This window comes from Astatotilapia calliptera, chromosome 16, assembly GCF_900246225.1.
Source record: "Astatotilapia calliptera chromosome 16, fAstCal1.2, whole genome shotgun sequence".
Classification (NCBI taxonomy): Eukaryota; Metazoa; Chordata; class Actinopteri; order Cichliformes; family Cichlidae; genus Astatotilapia; species Astatotilapia calliptera.
In genome coordinates this window covers 25366815-25380584 of record NC_039317.1, presented here as the reverse complement: position 1 = coordinate 25380584, position 13770 = coordinate 25366815, and the positions used below count along the sequence as shown (strand labels likewise).

At 39.4% G+C, this 13770-nt stretch overlaps 1 protein-coding gene across 1 annotated transcript; it reads right to left on the bottom strand.

Annotated features, from left to right (window-relative positions):
* Positions 1-12485: 12485 nt before the first annotated feature.
* On the bottom strand, positions 12486-13421 carry LOC113008209 (olfactory receptor 10Z1-like). The gene has a single exon (XM_026145473.1). The coding sequence runs from the start codon at positions 13413-13415 to the stop codon at positions 12486-12488; it is 930 nt and encodes a 309-aa protein (XP_026001258.1). The 5' UTR covers positions 13416-13421.
* Between the last annotated feature and the right edge of the window lie 349 nt (positions 13422-13770).

Genomic DNA, 13770 nt, shown 5'->3' with positions numbered 1-13770 from the left:
GTGGTCATGTGCCCACCAGGACCTCATGGTTATTTATTTATTTTATTTTTTTGGCCTGTCCCGTTTGGCTCTTTTGCCATCAGAATTATTGTCTAAAGGCAAAGAAAGATGCCCAACGGATTTACTTTACCAAATTGACCATCCCAGCCTTGCCGTAATGGTCCATTTGATTCACCTTTTATTGTTTATTTTATTTTCACTTGCTGAATGCGGGACAGACTTGACTGGGGGAAAGAAGGGGAGAAAGAAAGAGGGAAAGAGAAACAGCTGAGAAGAGGGACGGGGGAGAAGGGCAAAAGACAAAAACCAACAGAATGAGCAGAAAAAAAAGAAAGAAAAAAATGCATATATCGATCACCTGGATCACCTGTTGAGAAAGAAAAAATAAAACAAGCAGAAGAGAACAAGAGTAATAGAATAAACAGCATCACAATGATATATGGGAATATGACAGTAAATACTAAATGTTAAACATTATTGTGCAGCACATAAGATCAACAGAACACAGTGTGCTTTGAGGTAGGAGCCAAAAAGGGTGTAGTTTGTGGGTGTGATCACCCGTGTGTACACCTGTGAGCATGGACACGCTTGTTTTTTTAAAAGGTTCCTTTTTTTTTTTTTTTTTGCCTGTCCCGTTTGGCTCTTTTGCCATCAGAATTGTTGTCTAAAGGCAAAGAAAGATGCCCAACGGATTTACTTTACCAAACTGACCATCCCAGCCTTGCCGTAATGGTCCATTTGATTCACCTTTTATTGTTTATTTTATTTTCACTTACTGAATACGGGACAGACTTGACTGGGGGAAAGAAGAGGAGAAAGAAAGAGGGAAAGAGAAACAGCTGAGAAGAGGGACGGGGGAGAAGGGCAAAAGACAAAAACCAACAGAACGGGCAGAGAAAAAAAAATGCATATATCAATCACCTGGGTCACCTGCTGAGAAAGAAAAAATAAAACAAGCAGAAGAGAACAAGAGTAATAGAATAAACAACATCACAATGATATATGGGAATATGACAGTAAATACTAAATATTAAACATTATTGTGCAGCACATAAGATCAACAGAACACAGTGTGCTTTGAGGTAGGAGCCAAAAAGGGTGTAGTTTGTGGGTGTGATCACCCGTGTGTACACCTGTGAGCATGGACGCGCTTGTTTTTTTTAAAAGGTTCCTTCATGTAATACTCTGCTAGAGGGTGTGGGGGGGCCACAGCCCCGTCCTCCAGGGCATGAAGCAGGTATGGAAGAGATCAAAACTCCAGACATCCAGAGGCCACCAGAACACAAGAGACCAAGGAAGACCAACAGAGGGGCAGCCGCGCCACTGTCCCAGAAAGAGCTGAGGAGAGTCCCAGATGAGGGCTCACTCAGCAGCCGCGGAGCAGAAGCCAGGGGGAGTTGCAGTGACGCGCCCGTGAGCTCCGCCGGCAGCCAGCTGTGCCTGAGTGACGAGCCGCAGGCCGAGGGGCCGGGGGCACCCCACCTCCGGAGTGGCCCGAGCGAGCCCCAGGCTCCAGGCCCCGATAAGCGGCCGCCAAGGAGTGAGCCGGTGTGTACCTGGACGCTCACCCCCGGAAACAAAGAACCACCAACGCACCAATGTCTGAGGGAGTCCGCCACTGGCAGGGGAAGTGGTGGTGGGGGGAGATAGGCCTCCAAACCTTGGAGGGCCTGAGATGTCCCCAGAGAGGTGGCGTCTGATACCCAACCTGACATATAGACACAGACATACAGGCACACACAGATACAAACATCCATTCCCACCCTCATGCTCTCATATGCACTTACTCCACACTCAACCAAACATAAAGAGACGCTGTACACACGATCACACTCCCCAAGCGTACTCTACGAACCGGGTCTAGGTACCCTTGCCCCTGGAGGGGGGAACTGCACCCAGACCCAGGTGGTGTTACCCTTTTCCCTGTGGTGGGGAGAGGCAGACCGCCCCGACTCCGCAGCAGCAGGGAGGCCCCACACTCCAGACCGCAGTCGGACGGCCAACTCCTCCTCCTAGCCTAGGACCTCATGGTTATACTGATCAGCCCACATAGAGGTCGGGAATGGAAGTAGAGGGACATCTGGAGGAATTAAATGACACCCTGTGGAGGAAAACAATACTGTGGATATTGTGCAATATTGTGGAGAGGGTGATTTTAAGCCGAATGAATGTGCAAATGGTCAAAAGAACCCTCACATTTCTACTGGGTAAGAATCATTGAATGTACCTACCATTTTCTTTTAACCCCCTAGAGATTATAATTGAACTTTCCTCCACCCACAGGACAGACCAAAACAAAATATGAAAATCATTCCAAATGTGGGAAAAAAGGAAAAAATAAGAAGGATTAAAATTAGAACACCCCCAAGGACCATAACTGCCATTGTCACCAGCTGACAAGAGAATCATAATGAAATTAGTGTAAAGGAAATAATTTGCAATCATTAGCACTCTGCACTACACATGTCTATATTTGCATGCACTAATCACACTAATCAATTACCTACCTCAATATTACAAATACGACTGTTTTTATTATTTAACCTGTCACTTTTAAGGATAAACCCTTTAAATAACTTTGTAGGTCCTCTCAGATCAACTCATTTATTGATGCGTCAAGCATCTCAGTCAGATTCAGGTCAGGACTTAAAGTAGGTCACTCGAATTTCTTCATTTAGTTTATCTTAAGCCATTCGGAGGTAAACTTGCTGGTGTGTTTTGGATTATTGTCTTGCTGCAGAACCCAACTGTGTTCCGTTTGAGGTCAAAAACAGATGGCCAGATATTCTCCTTCAGAATATTTTGGTAGACGTCAGAATTTATTGTTCAGTTTACCTTCATTTAGGTCCTGAGGCAGCAAAACAGCCCCAGACCATCACACTACCACCACCACCATATTTTGGTGATGGTCTTTCTGAAGTGCTGTGTGACGTTTACACTGAATGTTATCAGACACGCACACTCCAAAAAGTTCAGCTTCTGTCCCATCAGTCCACAGAGTTATTTTTCTAAAAGTCTTGGGGATCATCATGATGTTTTCTGGCAAAACTGAGACAAGCCTTCATTTTCCTTTTGCTCAGCAGTGGTTTTCATCTTGGAACACATTTTTGGCCAAACTCTTTCTTACTGACATTAACTGAAGCAAGTGAGGCCTGCAGTTCTTTGGATGTTGTTCTTGGGTCTTTTGCGGTCTTCGCTGCATCCTCGGGGTAATTTTGGTCAACTGGGCACTCCTTGAAAGGTTCACGACTGTCTCAGGTTTTCGTCATTTGTGGACATTTTCGGCTTCTGGCAAAAGAGAATCCAGTTACATGGACAAATATAAACAGCAAAGAGAAGGAAAACTTCCACTAATAGCCAGTCACGTATCCCCCCCCCCAACCAACAGAGGTTGAATTCCCAGGTGTGTGTTTTTTGTTGTTGAGCCAAAGGCAGTAATTAACAGGAGGCGTAGAGGAAGAGCAGATATTGTTAGGGGTGTAGATACAGCAGCTCTTTCCTCTGTACACTCACATGTTGTTACACTAAGAAGGTAGATGTTTCTCTGATCATGGATAATGTGTCTAATGTAAGAAGTTTCATTCTGTCAGGATTTAATGAGACGATGAATTTCAGAGTGCCTCTCTTCGCATTCACTTTACTGTATTACTGCATGATTTTATTTTTCAATATCTCTCTTGTGCTGCTTATTTTCTTGGATGAAAATCTGCACGAACCTATGTACATTTTCCTGAGTAGCTTTTGCATTAACACAATTTATGGGACCACAGGTTTCTACCCAAAATTCCTTTCAGATTTACTAAGGTCTTCTCAAACAATCTCCTATGAAGGGTGCCTTTTACAAGCTTTTGTCATATATTCATTTGTCTGCTGTGATTTGTCCATTTTAGCTGTCATGGCCTTTGACAGGTATCTGGCAATATGTCGACCTCTGCACTACCACTCTTTCATGACTAAGAGGAGGCTATCACAGCTGGTGTGTTTCTCCTGGCTGACACCTTTCTGCATTTTTGCCATTAATGTCCTGCTAACATCAAGACTGAAGTTATGTGGTATAAACATTCGGAGAGTCTTATGTGTAAACTGGTTAATTGTTAAACTTGCTTGTCCTGAAGCTGAAACCTTTACAAACCACATCACAGCATGTGCAACAGTTATCATTTATGTGTCTCATGGCTTTTTTATAATGTGGACTTACACACATCTCATTAAAACATGTGCGAGGTCCAGAGAGGACAGAGAAAAGTTTATGCAGACCTGCCTGCCCCACCTGACCTCTTTGATCACATTTATAGTTGTGATTGGTTTTCAGTCGATATATGTGCAATTTGAGTACACAGGTTTTTCTGAAAGTCTCAAAAACTTCATTACAGTTGAAATTCTCATCATTCCACCTTTTATGAACCCTCTCATATATGGATTCAAACTCACCAAAATACAAAACAGAATCCTGACTTTACTTAAATCTTACAAGAAACTAACTTACATCAAGTTTAGTTTACTTAAAAAAACAAGCGTAAAATGCAGCATTTTCCTTAGAGTAAAGAATTTACTATGTGAGCCATTCTGTTGTAGATGACTTATAGGGACAAGGCCACACTATGTTTTACTGTTTTTGACAAAGATCAATTGATAATGTTCCATGTTCTGTTTTCTCAGGAAATGTGACATCGAGTTTTGTATTTTTAGTTTTTATATTCTACCTTTTACTTCTTTTTTAATTTATGCACTTTGTAGATAAATGGTAATAGATATATAAAACAGCGTCTGTGGTTAATATTTCCTCCATGTTTCAGTCAGCAAAGCCTATGGCTCATCCCAGAGCAATAGCATTGACATGCTCTTATAGACTATAATCATGCTAAAAGATCATCTCTTGTTGCTTACATATCTTCTTTTGCAAAATTTTAAAAACTTGCATCCATAATTCTCTGCACATTTACAAATTAATTATGTTATTATTGAATAATGATCAATCATCTATTATACAGCATGGAATCCAGTCACTCGCAACCCTGAACTAGATAGGCCAGTGGACTGATAGATGAGCCTTCATTTATTTTTCATCTTTAATTCTTTAATCCTTTCTGTCTTATTATTTGAACTTGAGGTGTCGTTGTGTCTGACTCTAATCATCACATTCATTACGATGTAAATTTGTGTTGCTGTTTGCAGTAGAGGGGTAGGAAGTAGAATGCTATTCAAGTGAAAGCTATTTTAGCTACATTGTTACCTGTACATTGTTACATTGTACACTTATATCAAAAATCTAATCAGCTGTTGCATAAACCTTGCATTGGGTGGTTGTATAATCAAGTTGTTGTGCACTTTAAATTAAATATTTAAAACATAAACAATAAAAACAAATAAAAAATCCAAAACTATGATAACAAGTGGGTTTTTCAGGTTTACCGAAAAACAAAATATGAAGCATTGATTTTTATCAAAAACTTGAGAGTAAAACCAAAAGTATATTGAGGGTCCACATGTCAACTATGGATTTTCTGGACACTAATCTCATGAACTACAATAGCTAACTGTTGTTTAGTAGCTTATATTGTGTGCTGTGGCTACAACTGTAGCTTGCCTCCACCAGTGTGTGAATGTGAGAGTGAATGAATAGTGGCATTGTAAAGCACTTTGGGTGCCTTGAAAAGCGCTATATAAATCCAATTGTTATTATTATTATTATTATTATTATTATTATTATTATTATTATTATTATTATGTTAAAATATTTTTGCAGCCTAATAATCATGTTTTTCGGGCTCCGTGGTCTCTCAGCCTCAGACACATCACATACCAATAAAACATCTCAGTAAGCCAAACTAGATAACATGAACATTTTGGATTTTACTTTTATCAAACAATGCTGCATTAAGTTTCAAGCTGCTACTGATGTGGTTGCTAGACAACTTTTTAAGCTAACATTTGGCCTTAGCGGTCTTCTAGTGATCAGGTAGGCCAGACAGAGAGAGAGAGGATTGGCTAAGGCATAAGGTCTCAGAAGGTGAGGGAGAGGGAAAAAGTGAAGTATTCTTGTCTAATCTACTTAGTGCAATATACAGCATACATAAATGGAAAGCAGTAAAGAGCATAAGATGTAAGTAGACGACAAAATTCACGTTTCTTAGTTTAGAACAAAATCTTAATCTTAACTAGGGCCCCAAAATGATTCACCCTGGTCCTAACAGCATTGTTAATCTAATGTGAATATCAGGGTTCGGCTGTGTCAGAAGAGCTGATCCACTCAATCATCAGTAATGCACATGTAAGAAAACTAGGTTTATCTGGTGTTAATCAGGAAGCAAGGGTGTTTAATGCATTTTAACAGTTTTAGATTTCAGATTTCTCAATGAAAATGATCTGACCCGAAAACATACAAGGAGACACTACAATACTGCCCTTTACCAAGATTACAATTAAACGATCTATTTAATGTATTGATTTTGCTAAATTACGGAAATGATTATCTCACAGCAATCAATCAAATGCTAAAATATACTTCAGTAAACTTTAGATTACTGGAATTGCACACATATTGGCTTTTGTATGCAATATATTATGTATACAGGACGTTGGGGTTCTGCATACACAGATGTCTTAAAAGAGTTCCTCCCTCAGTAGTTTGGACCTTTTTTGGAGGACTAACAGCATGTTTAACTACTATGTAAGAACACAGAAAAGATCCTCAAATACACTCACTGAACTTAGGCCTTGGCTTCCTTGGCTCCTTGATGTAATTATACTGTTACAGAAATGTTACCTGTGTGAGCTAATTAGATGATATCTTCCACTAGCAGAGTGGTACGGGCTGGACTTTGACCTTTCATCAGACAGAGAGCTGAGTCAAGCATTAAGGCTCAGGCTGACACTGGGCTGGACGATATTTTTCCACTTCGCTTTGTTTTTGGGAAAACAGGGTTTTTAACTGTAGTGAATCATCTTTAAAGTGACTGATAAAGTTTTAATGGCTCACAGACACCATAAAGGTATGTTACCGACTTATACTTTTATATGTCTTAAATGTATCCATACAACATTTGCAAGGCTGATTGATTTTAGTATATTAAATCCAATTTGTTCTATTTTCTTATTCTGTACATAATTCATTGCAGTTAAGAGAATTTCAGCATTTTGCATAGTTCAGAGGAAAGTTGTGAAACCAGTGGGAGGGCTTTGTCTCACATCAGCTGCTTGCATGCCAGAGTTGTGGTAATTCAGTGACATGTTGTCCTCTCTGCTGGCAGAGAACAAACACATTCTCCAGGAGCTCAGGATTGTGCTCTTGGGACACGACTGGCTGGAGAAGAGTTTGACAGGAAACACTATCCTCAGCAGACAGATGTTTGACACCAGCAGAGATGTGAAGATGTGTGTTAAGAGACAAACTATTCTTGATGAAGGACTTAAAGTGGTTGTGGTCAGTACCCCTGAAAGATGGATTCACTATTCTGTCCAAGACCCCAGCCTGGTAAATATGAACACAGCAGCCTGCGTGGCCATGTGCCCACCGGGACCTCATGCTTTCCTCATGGTTATACCGATCAGCTCGCACAGAGGTCGGGAATGGACAGTAGAGGGACCTCTGGAGCAGTTAAATGACACCCTGTGGAGGAACACGATAGTAATATTCACGAGATATGAGCAGCTGAGAGGGATGTCTGTGGAGAGTTACATTGCAAAATACAAGTTTCTGAAAAGCCTTTTGGACAAATGCATGTATAGATACCACCTTTTAGATACAAGCACTTGGGGAGAAGATGATCCCACTCAGGTTAAAGAACTTTTGGAGAAGATTGATGCAGTGGTTGAAGAAAATATAAAAGCAGGAGGAGTTGGTTATGTGACTAGAAATGACAAACTGTTCAGGATAACAGAGAGCCAAAGGAAAAAGGTGGAGGAGAGGGCGACTTTAAGGCGAATGAATGTGCATATGGTTAAAAGAACCCTCACATTTCTACTGGGTAAGCGTCACTTCATGCACCTATCATATTTGTTTTTTCAAGACATAATAATAATTGAACCAAAACAAAATGTGAAAATAAAAAAAAAGTAGAAAAAAAAGAAAAATAAATCAAAATGATTTAAATTATACCCCCCTCCCAGGCCCATAACTGCCATCTTCACCAATTGTGAGGCATAACGGCATTAGTGGAAAGGGGAAAAAAATACAATCATTAGCACTCAGAGATTCAGTGATATTTATTTACACATATCAACATTTGCATTCAACAGACTAATCATCCATCCACCACAAACTGTGATGTTATTACTTATGTAGCTCAGAAAATTAGATCGGGTACAATCATTTTTATAATACTACAAACATTAATGTTTGTAATATGATAAATTACCTGGACTCATTTCTCCTTAGCCCAAGTAAAACATTTTTGCTGTTGTCTCTGGTTCCAGGTGTTTCATTGTGGTTGTACTTACTGTTTTATTTTGTTAGTCTTTTGTGTCATTTATATTATGTTCAGTTTTCTTTCCCCCATTTCTCCCTCTAGCTGTGTCTTTCTTCCTGCTCCTGTTTTCTCTCAGTTTGGATGTTTTAATCCTGATTCATGATTCACGGCAATAATGCTCTTTTTTGCGTGTTGAGACTCCTCTCAAGACTGCATTCATCAGTGTTGCTTGTGCACTTTTCTTACCACGCTTTTCCCTTCTGGTCAACTTTCCATTAATATGCTTTGATTCTGTGGTTGTCTTTTTGTTTGTTTTTAATAAGAACAATGCAAATACTGCTTTAAATACCAAGAATTATTTAAATACATAAAATGCCAAAATGTTTATTTAAATGTATGACACTAAATTAGATCATTTGAATGACAAAATTGCTCTTTACTGCTGGATGTGTTCATACACAACTTTATGCTAACAGTGTCATGATATCAAAATAAGTCAGGTATTCAAAGGTTCTCTTTGAATACCTGAAGCTGCTGAAAATCAGCTATTATGGTTCTTCCAAGTACTAACAGTAGTAAAATCTCTAATGAAGGAAACTTCTCATTCAAACCAGCATTGTGGAAACATCTAAAATTCATCATTCTCATTTACCTGAAACAACTGCAAGATGGAAATATACATTTGCAAAGCTAACATCATTACCTAAATCTTGCATTTCTGCAATACAGGAGAGTTTCCCCCAATTTCAGTGCTTCGAATTCTGGTAGTGGGACCGAAGCAGGCTGGGAAAAGCTCAGCTGGAAACAATCTTCTTGGTGGTGAAGTCTTTGCTGTGGGACAGTCAACATCACAGGTCACTGAGAGGGAGGGTGGTGCTGGCAAACTGCAAATAACTGTTGTGGACACTCCAGGATGGCATGGACGATACTGTTCCGAGGACACTCCAAGGGAAGTACAGGATCTAATTACTAGCAGTGCATCCCCGTGGGCTCCTACTCCTCATGCTGTCCTGGTGGTTGTACGTGCCGATGAGACCTTCACTGAAACCGACAGAATTAGAGCGGAGGAACACTTAAGCTTGTTCGGTCTCTGGGTGTGGATGCGAAGTATTGTGTTGTTCACCTGGGGAGACAAACTGGGAGTCACTCCCATTGAAGAGCACATTGAAAGATGGCCAGCTCTGCAGCAGCTTGTGGACAAATGTGGAAACAGATATCATGTTTTTGATAACTTAAACAGGGTCGGAGACATCCAGGTTAGAGCACTACTGGAGAAGATTGAGGAGACGGTGGTGGAGAACGATGCCAGATACTTGGTACAGAGTTTCATGAATCTCCAGGAAAGCAACAAAAAGCTGGAAAAGAGCTCCAAAAAGACTGTGAGGCAACTGAAGAAGGTTAAAGAAGAGAATAATGTCCTGAAAAAGACAGTTGAGGAGAGGGAAAGGACAGTAGAAGATATGATCAAGATAGCTAAAGAGGAAGATGGACAGGTTCGGGCTTTGAAGGTGACAACAGAAGATGAGAAGGAGTGGTTAAAGAAAGATTATGAAGAAAAGATAAGCATTCTAAACACTGAAAACACTCAACTCAAGAAGGACATTATGGAAAAAGACAGGGTGATAAAAGAGCTGTGTGCAGTGAAAAGACATTTCATAAAGTCTACAAAGCAAAGGAGTGAAGGGGACAAAGAAAAGCTTGAGGAAAAGATGAAGGCACAAGAGCAAGAAATTGCAGGCTTAAAGAAATTGTGTGTAAAGAAAGAAAAAGACACGGAGCAAATGCTGATGGATCACAGGCAAGAAGTGATGAAGCTCAAAGAGATGACGGAACAGCTGAAAAAAGAAAATGAAGATGCAAAGAAAATGTTGAAAGTGGCGATCAGTAGGATGCAGTGGCACTACAAAGAGACGGAAACTAACGGGACAAATAAGATGAACACCGTGCACTTTAATAAAGGTGATCATGGAAAAACTGTGGCAGACCTAAAGTTGCTGGAGGAGCTTAGCAGAAGACCAAAATGGGCATTCACAATACCTTCAAGTCATCATCGACATGTCATCAACCACTGTGAGTATGAGAAAGTGATCCTGAGTGTGGTTACACAATAATGAGTATACTCTGTAAGAACAAAGTCAAAATGTCACTCATTAAGTTCCAGAAGCAGAGCAGAAGAGCCTGGCTGTGCCGGACAGTGGTGCCAATGTCCAGTACAAGGTGAGTAAAAATGGAGTTGACAGTCCGACCATGATGAACGCACAAAACGCTCTAGATAAGACTAAGTTTCTTTTATGTGAACACAAAGGTCTTTACAGCTTTCCTAAAATACATTCCTAAAGTTTTTCATGCATCTCAGACTCATTTATATCCATAACACATCAGTTTGATTTATTTATTTGTGCTTCATTTGAAGCATCAGAGTGGAACATGTATGACAATTCATTCAAATTATGATAAGGATTAATTCATTGGGCCTCCCTAATTTAATGGCAATCAACCAGAAGTAAATTATGTAAATATTTCACGCTGGGTTGAGGTATTTGACTCCACAAATACAATTTATTTCACTAAATTCACATCACTTACCTGAAAAAGTTATTTTAAGTTTCAGGAATATTATACGCATCCAAAATGTTTTGCAGATGCATTGTCATCAGGATTTTTTAGATTAGCTGTTTTCCCATTTTCCCAAACTACTGCCCAAATCCATTTAAGTGTGTTTACTCCAATGCTACTACGTCCTTTACTTATTCTTGCAAAAATCAAGTATGCTAACACACTGTACTGGAATACAACCCACAGTGTATTAAATAACTGAAAGATTGCCTAGTACAGTCCCTTTTTTCCCCAACAGAAAGAGTCTGCGAACCCAGCAAGCAGACATGAAGCAGGCTTGACTTCATCATGGCTCAGAGCCGGAGGTGCAGCCTTCGGAGCAGCAGCTGGAGCCTTTGTGGCCTCATCCAGGGTGGGCACAGGGATGAATGCCAGGTCAGCTGGCTGGGCTGCAGCTGGGGCTCTCCTGGGCAGCTTATTGGTCCAATAAATTAGATACCTGATTCAAGAGACCTAAGATCTATTATATGACCATGTTCAGTGTACAGACGAAATATGGTCTTGGCTTCTACTGCTTTTGTGTTCTGTACGTGAAACTCAGTAACCCAAAGTGCATTTATTTGATTTTTTTAATGCCACATTGGAAATAATGTCAGCTGTACACTTTGATCTGCTGAATGTTAACAGCAACTGAGTAACTAGATGCAGATGCCAAAATTATACTCACATCACAACAGTTTTTGTGCTTTATTTTGGCTTTGAATAACTGGTAGTTTGAACATAAGTGCTCTGTATGGAAATAGATGGTAAAATAAAATATATATTGTACAGGATATGGCAGAAATGTTGGGGCATCTTAAACTATCAGACTTTTAGAAGATTTTCTGCTCACCCAACTCTGTGCCTGAAAATTGTACGTTCCAAAGTTTGACTTATACAAGGTCTTTTTTCACACATGGAAATCTAAAGCAAAGTTTGAATTAATATGAATATCTCAAAAACTATTAAAGATAAAAGCCTGAAATTTTCCTTAGTCTTACTGATTCAATTGTATGATTGTATGCTTCTAATAAGGAAACCTGATCTCTGACCTGACACATGCCTGACAAAAATCCTATTGATGGAAAAAATGTTTTTCCAAGAACATTTTAAAATAAAATAGTAAAATAGTTCCTCAAACCCTTTTCCGTTCTATTTATGCTATGACACAAAAAAGCTTCAGTTTAAGACAAATGTTTTTAATTCTCTTACATTCCACATGTGTATTTGTGTGTCTATTTTCAATTTGATTTGCATACAGCAGCAGAAAAACATCTTGTACTTCATATAACAACAAATAATTTCAATAAAAATGAACAATGAGCTGAAACAAATCCCCATTATTTTCCTGGATAAATGATGGGGCTCAGGGATGTATCCCTGACAAAATACTGAAACATGAATTTGCACCCTGTTTTGTCACTGTCTATGAACAAAGAAATAATGAGAAAAACATTGAGTGATTAAACTTTATTAAAGTGGTTATTTTTGTTTACGGTAAACAAAACTCAGAATTTTATTTCGTATTTTGGTAAGTTTAAATCCATAAATGAGGGGATTCATAACTGGAGGGATGACGAGAAATTCAATAGCGATGAAGTTTTGGAGGCTTTGGGGTAAATCTGCAGAGCCAAATCGCATATACATCAAATCAAAAAGTATTACAATCAAAAATGTGATTAAAGAAGTCAGATGGGGCACACAGGTCTGCATAAACTTCGCCCTGTCTTCTTTGGACGTTACAGATGTTTTAATAAGATGCATGTACGTCCACATTATGAAAAACCCATGCGAAATATACATGATAATTGTTGCATATGAAACAACACTATTTAAAAGGGTGTCTGTGTCAGAGCAAGCAAGTTTAACAATTACCCAGTTCACACAGAAGACCTTCTCAATTTTTGATCTGCATAAGGTCAGTCTTGATGTTAGCAGAATACTGATGGAAAAAATGCATAAAGGAGTCAGCCAGGAGAAACACACCAGCTGAGAGAGCCTCCTCTTAGTCATGAAAGAGTGGTAGTGCAGAGGGCAACATATAGCCAGATACCTGTCAAAGGCCATGACAGCTAAAATGGACAAATCACAGCAAGCAAATGAGTACATGATAAAAGCTTGTAAAAGGCACCCTTCATAGGAGATTTCTTGAGAAGACGACAGCAGATCTAACAGGAATTTTGGGTAGAAACCTGTGGTCCCATAAATTGCATTAATGCAAAAACTGCTCAGTAAAATGTACATAGGTTCATGGAGGTTTTCATCCAAGACAATGAGCACAATCAGAGACACATTGATTAATATGATCATACAGTAATACATTAATGTGAGTGAGAAGATGGTAAGTCTGATATTCATTGTCTCATTAAATCCAGAGAGAGTGAACATTCTCACAACAGAAACATTATCCATAATCAGAGAGCAATACTCACAATTTCAAATGTTCAGATTATACCTGACGAGTGTTCAAAATGCAGAGTGAGCAGCTACACTGTGCTGTGTATTCTCACTCCGCTCTCATTCAGCACCGTCTATTAATAAACGCTTTGATGATGACAGCACAACAGCTGGGAATTCAAACTCATATTGCCGGTCCTCTAATAACTCGTTTCTGTACGTATAAAAAAAATTGCATTCAGTTTCAGTAATTGAGTATTTTTGATTGTCTAAGGAGCTTGGAAAGAAAAGCTTCTGGACTTCTTTAAGTTGCTTGAAGACGTTGCACCTCTCATCCGAGAGCTTCTTCAGGTCTAGCCTAGAACTGAAG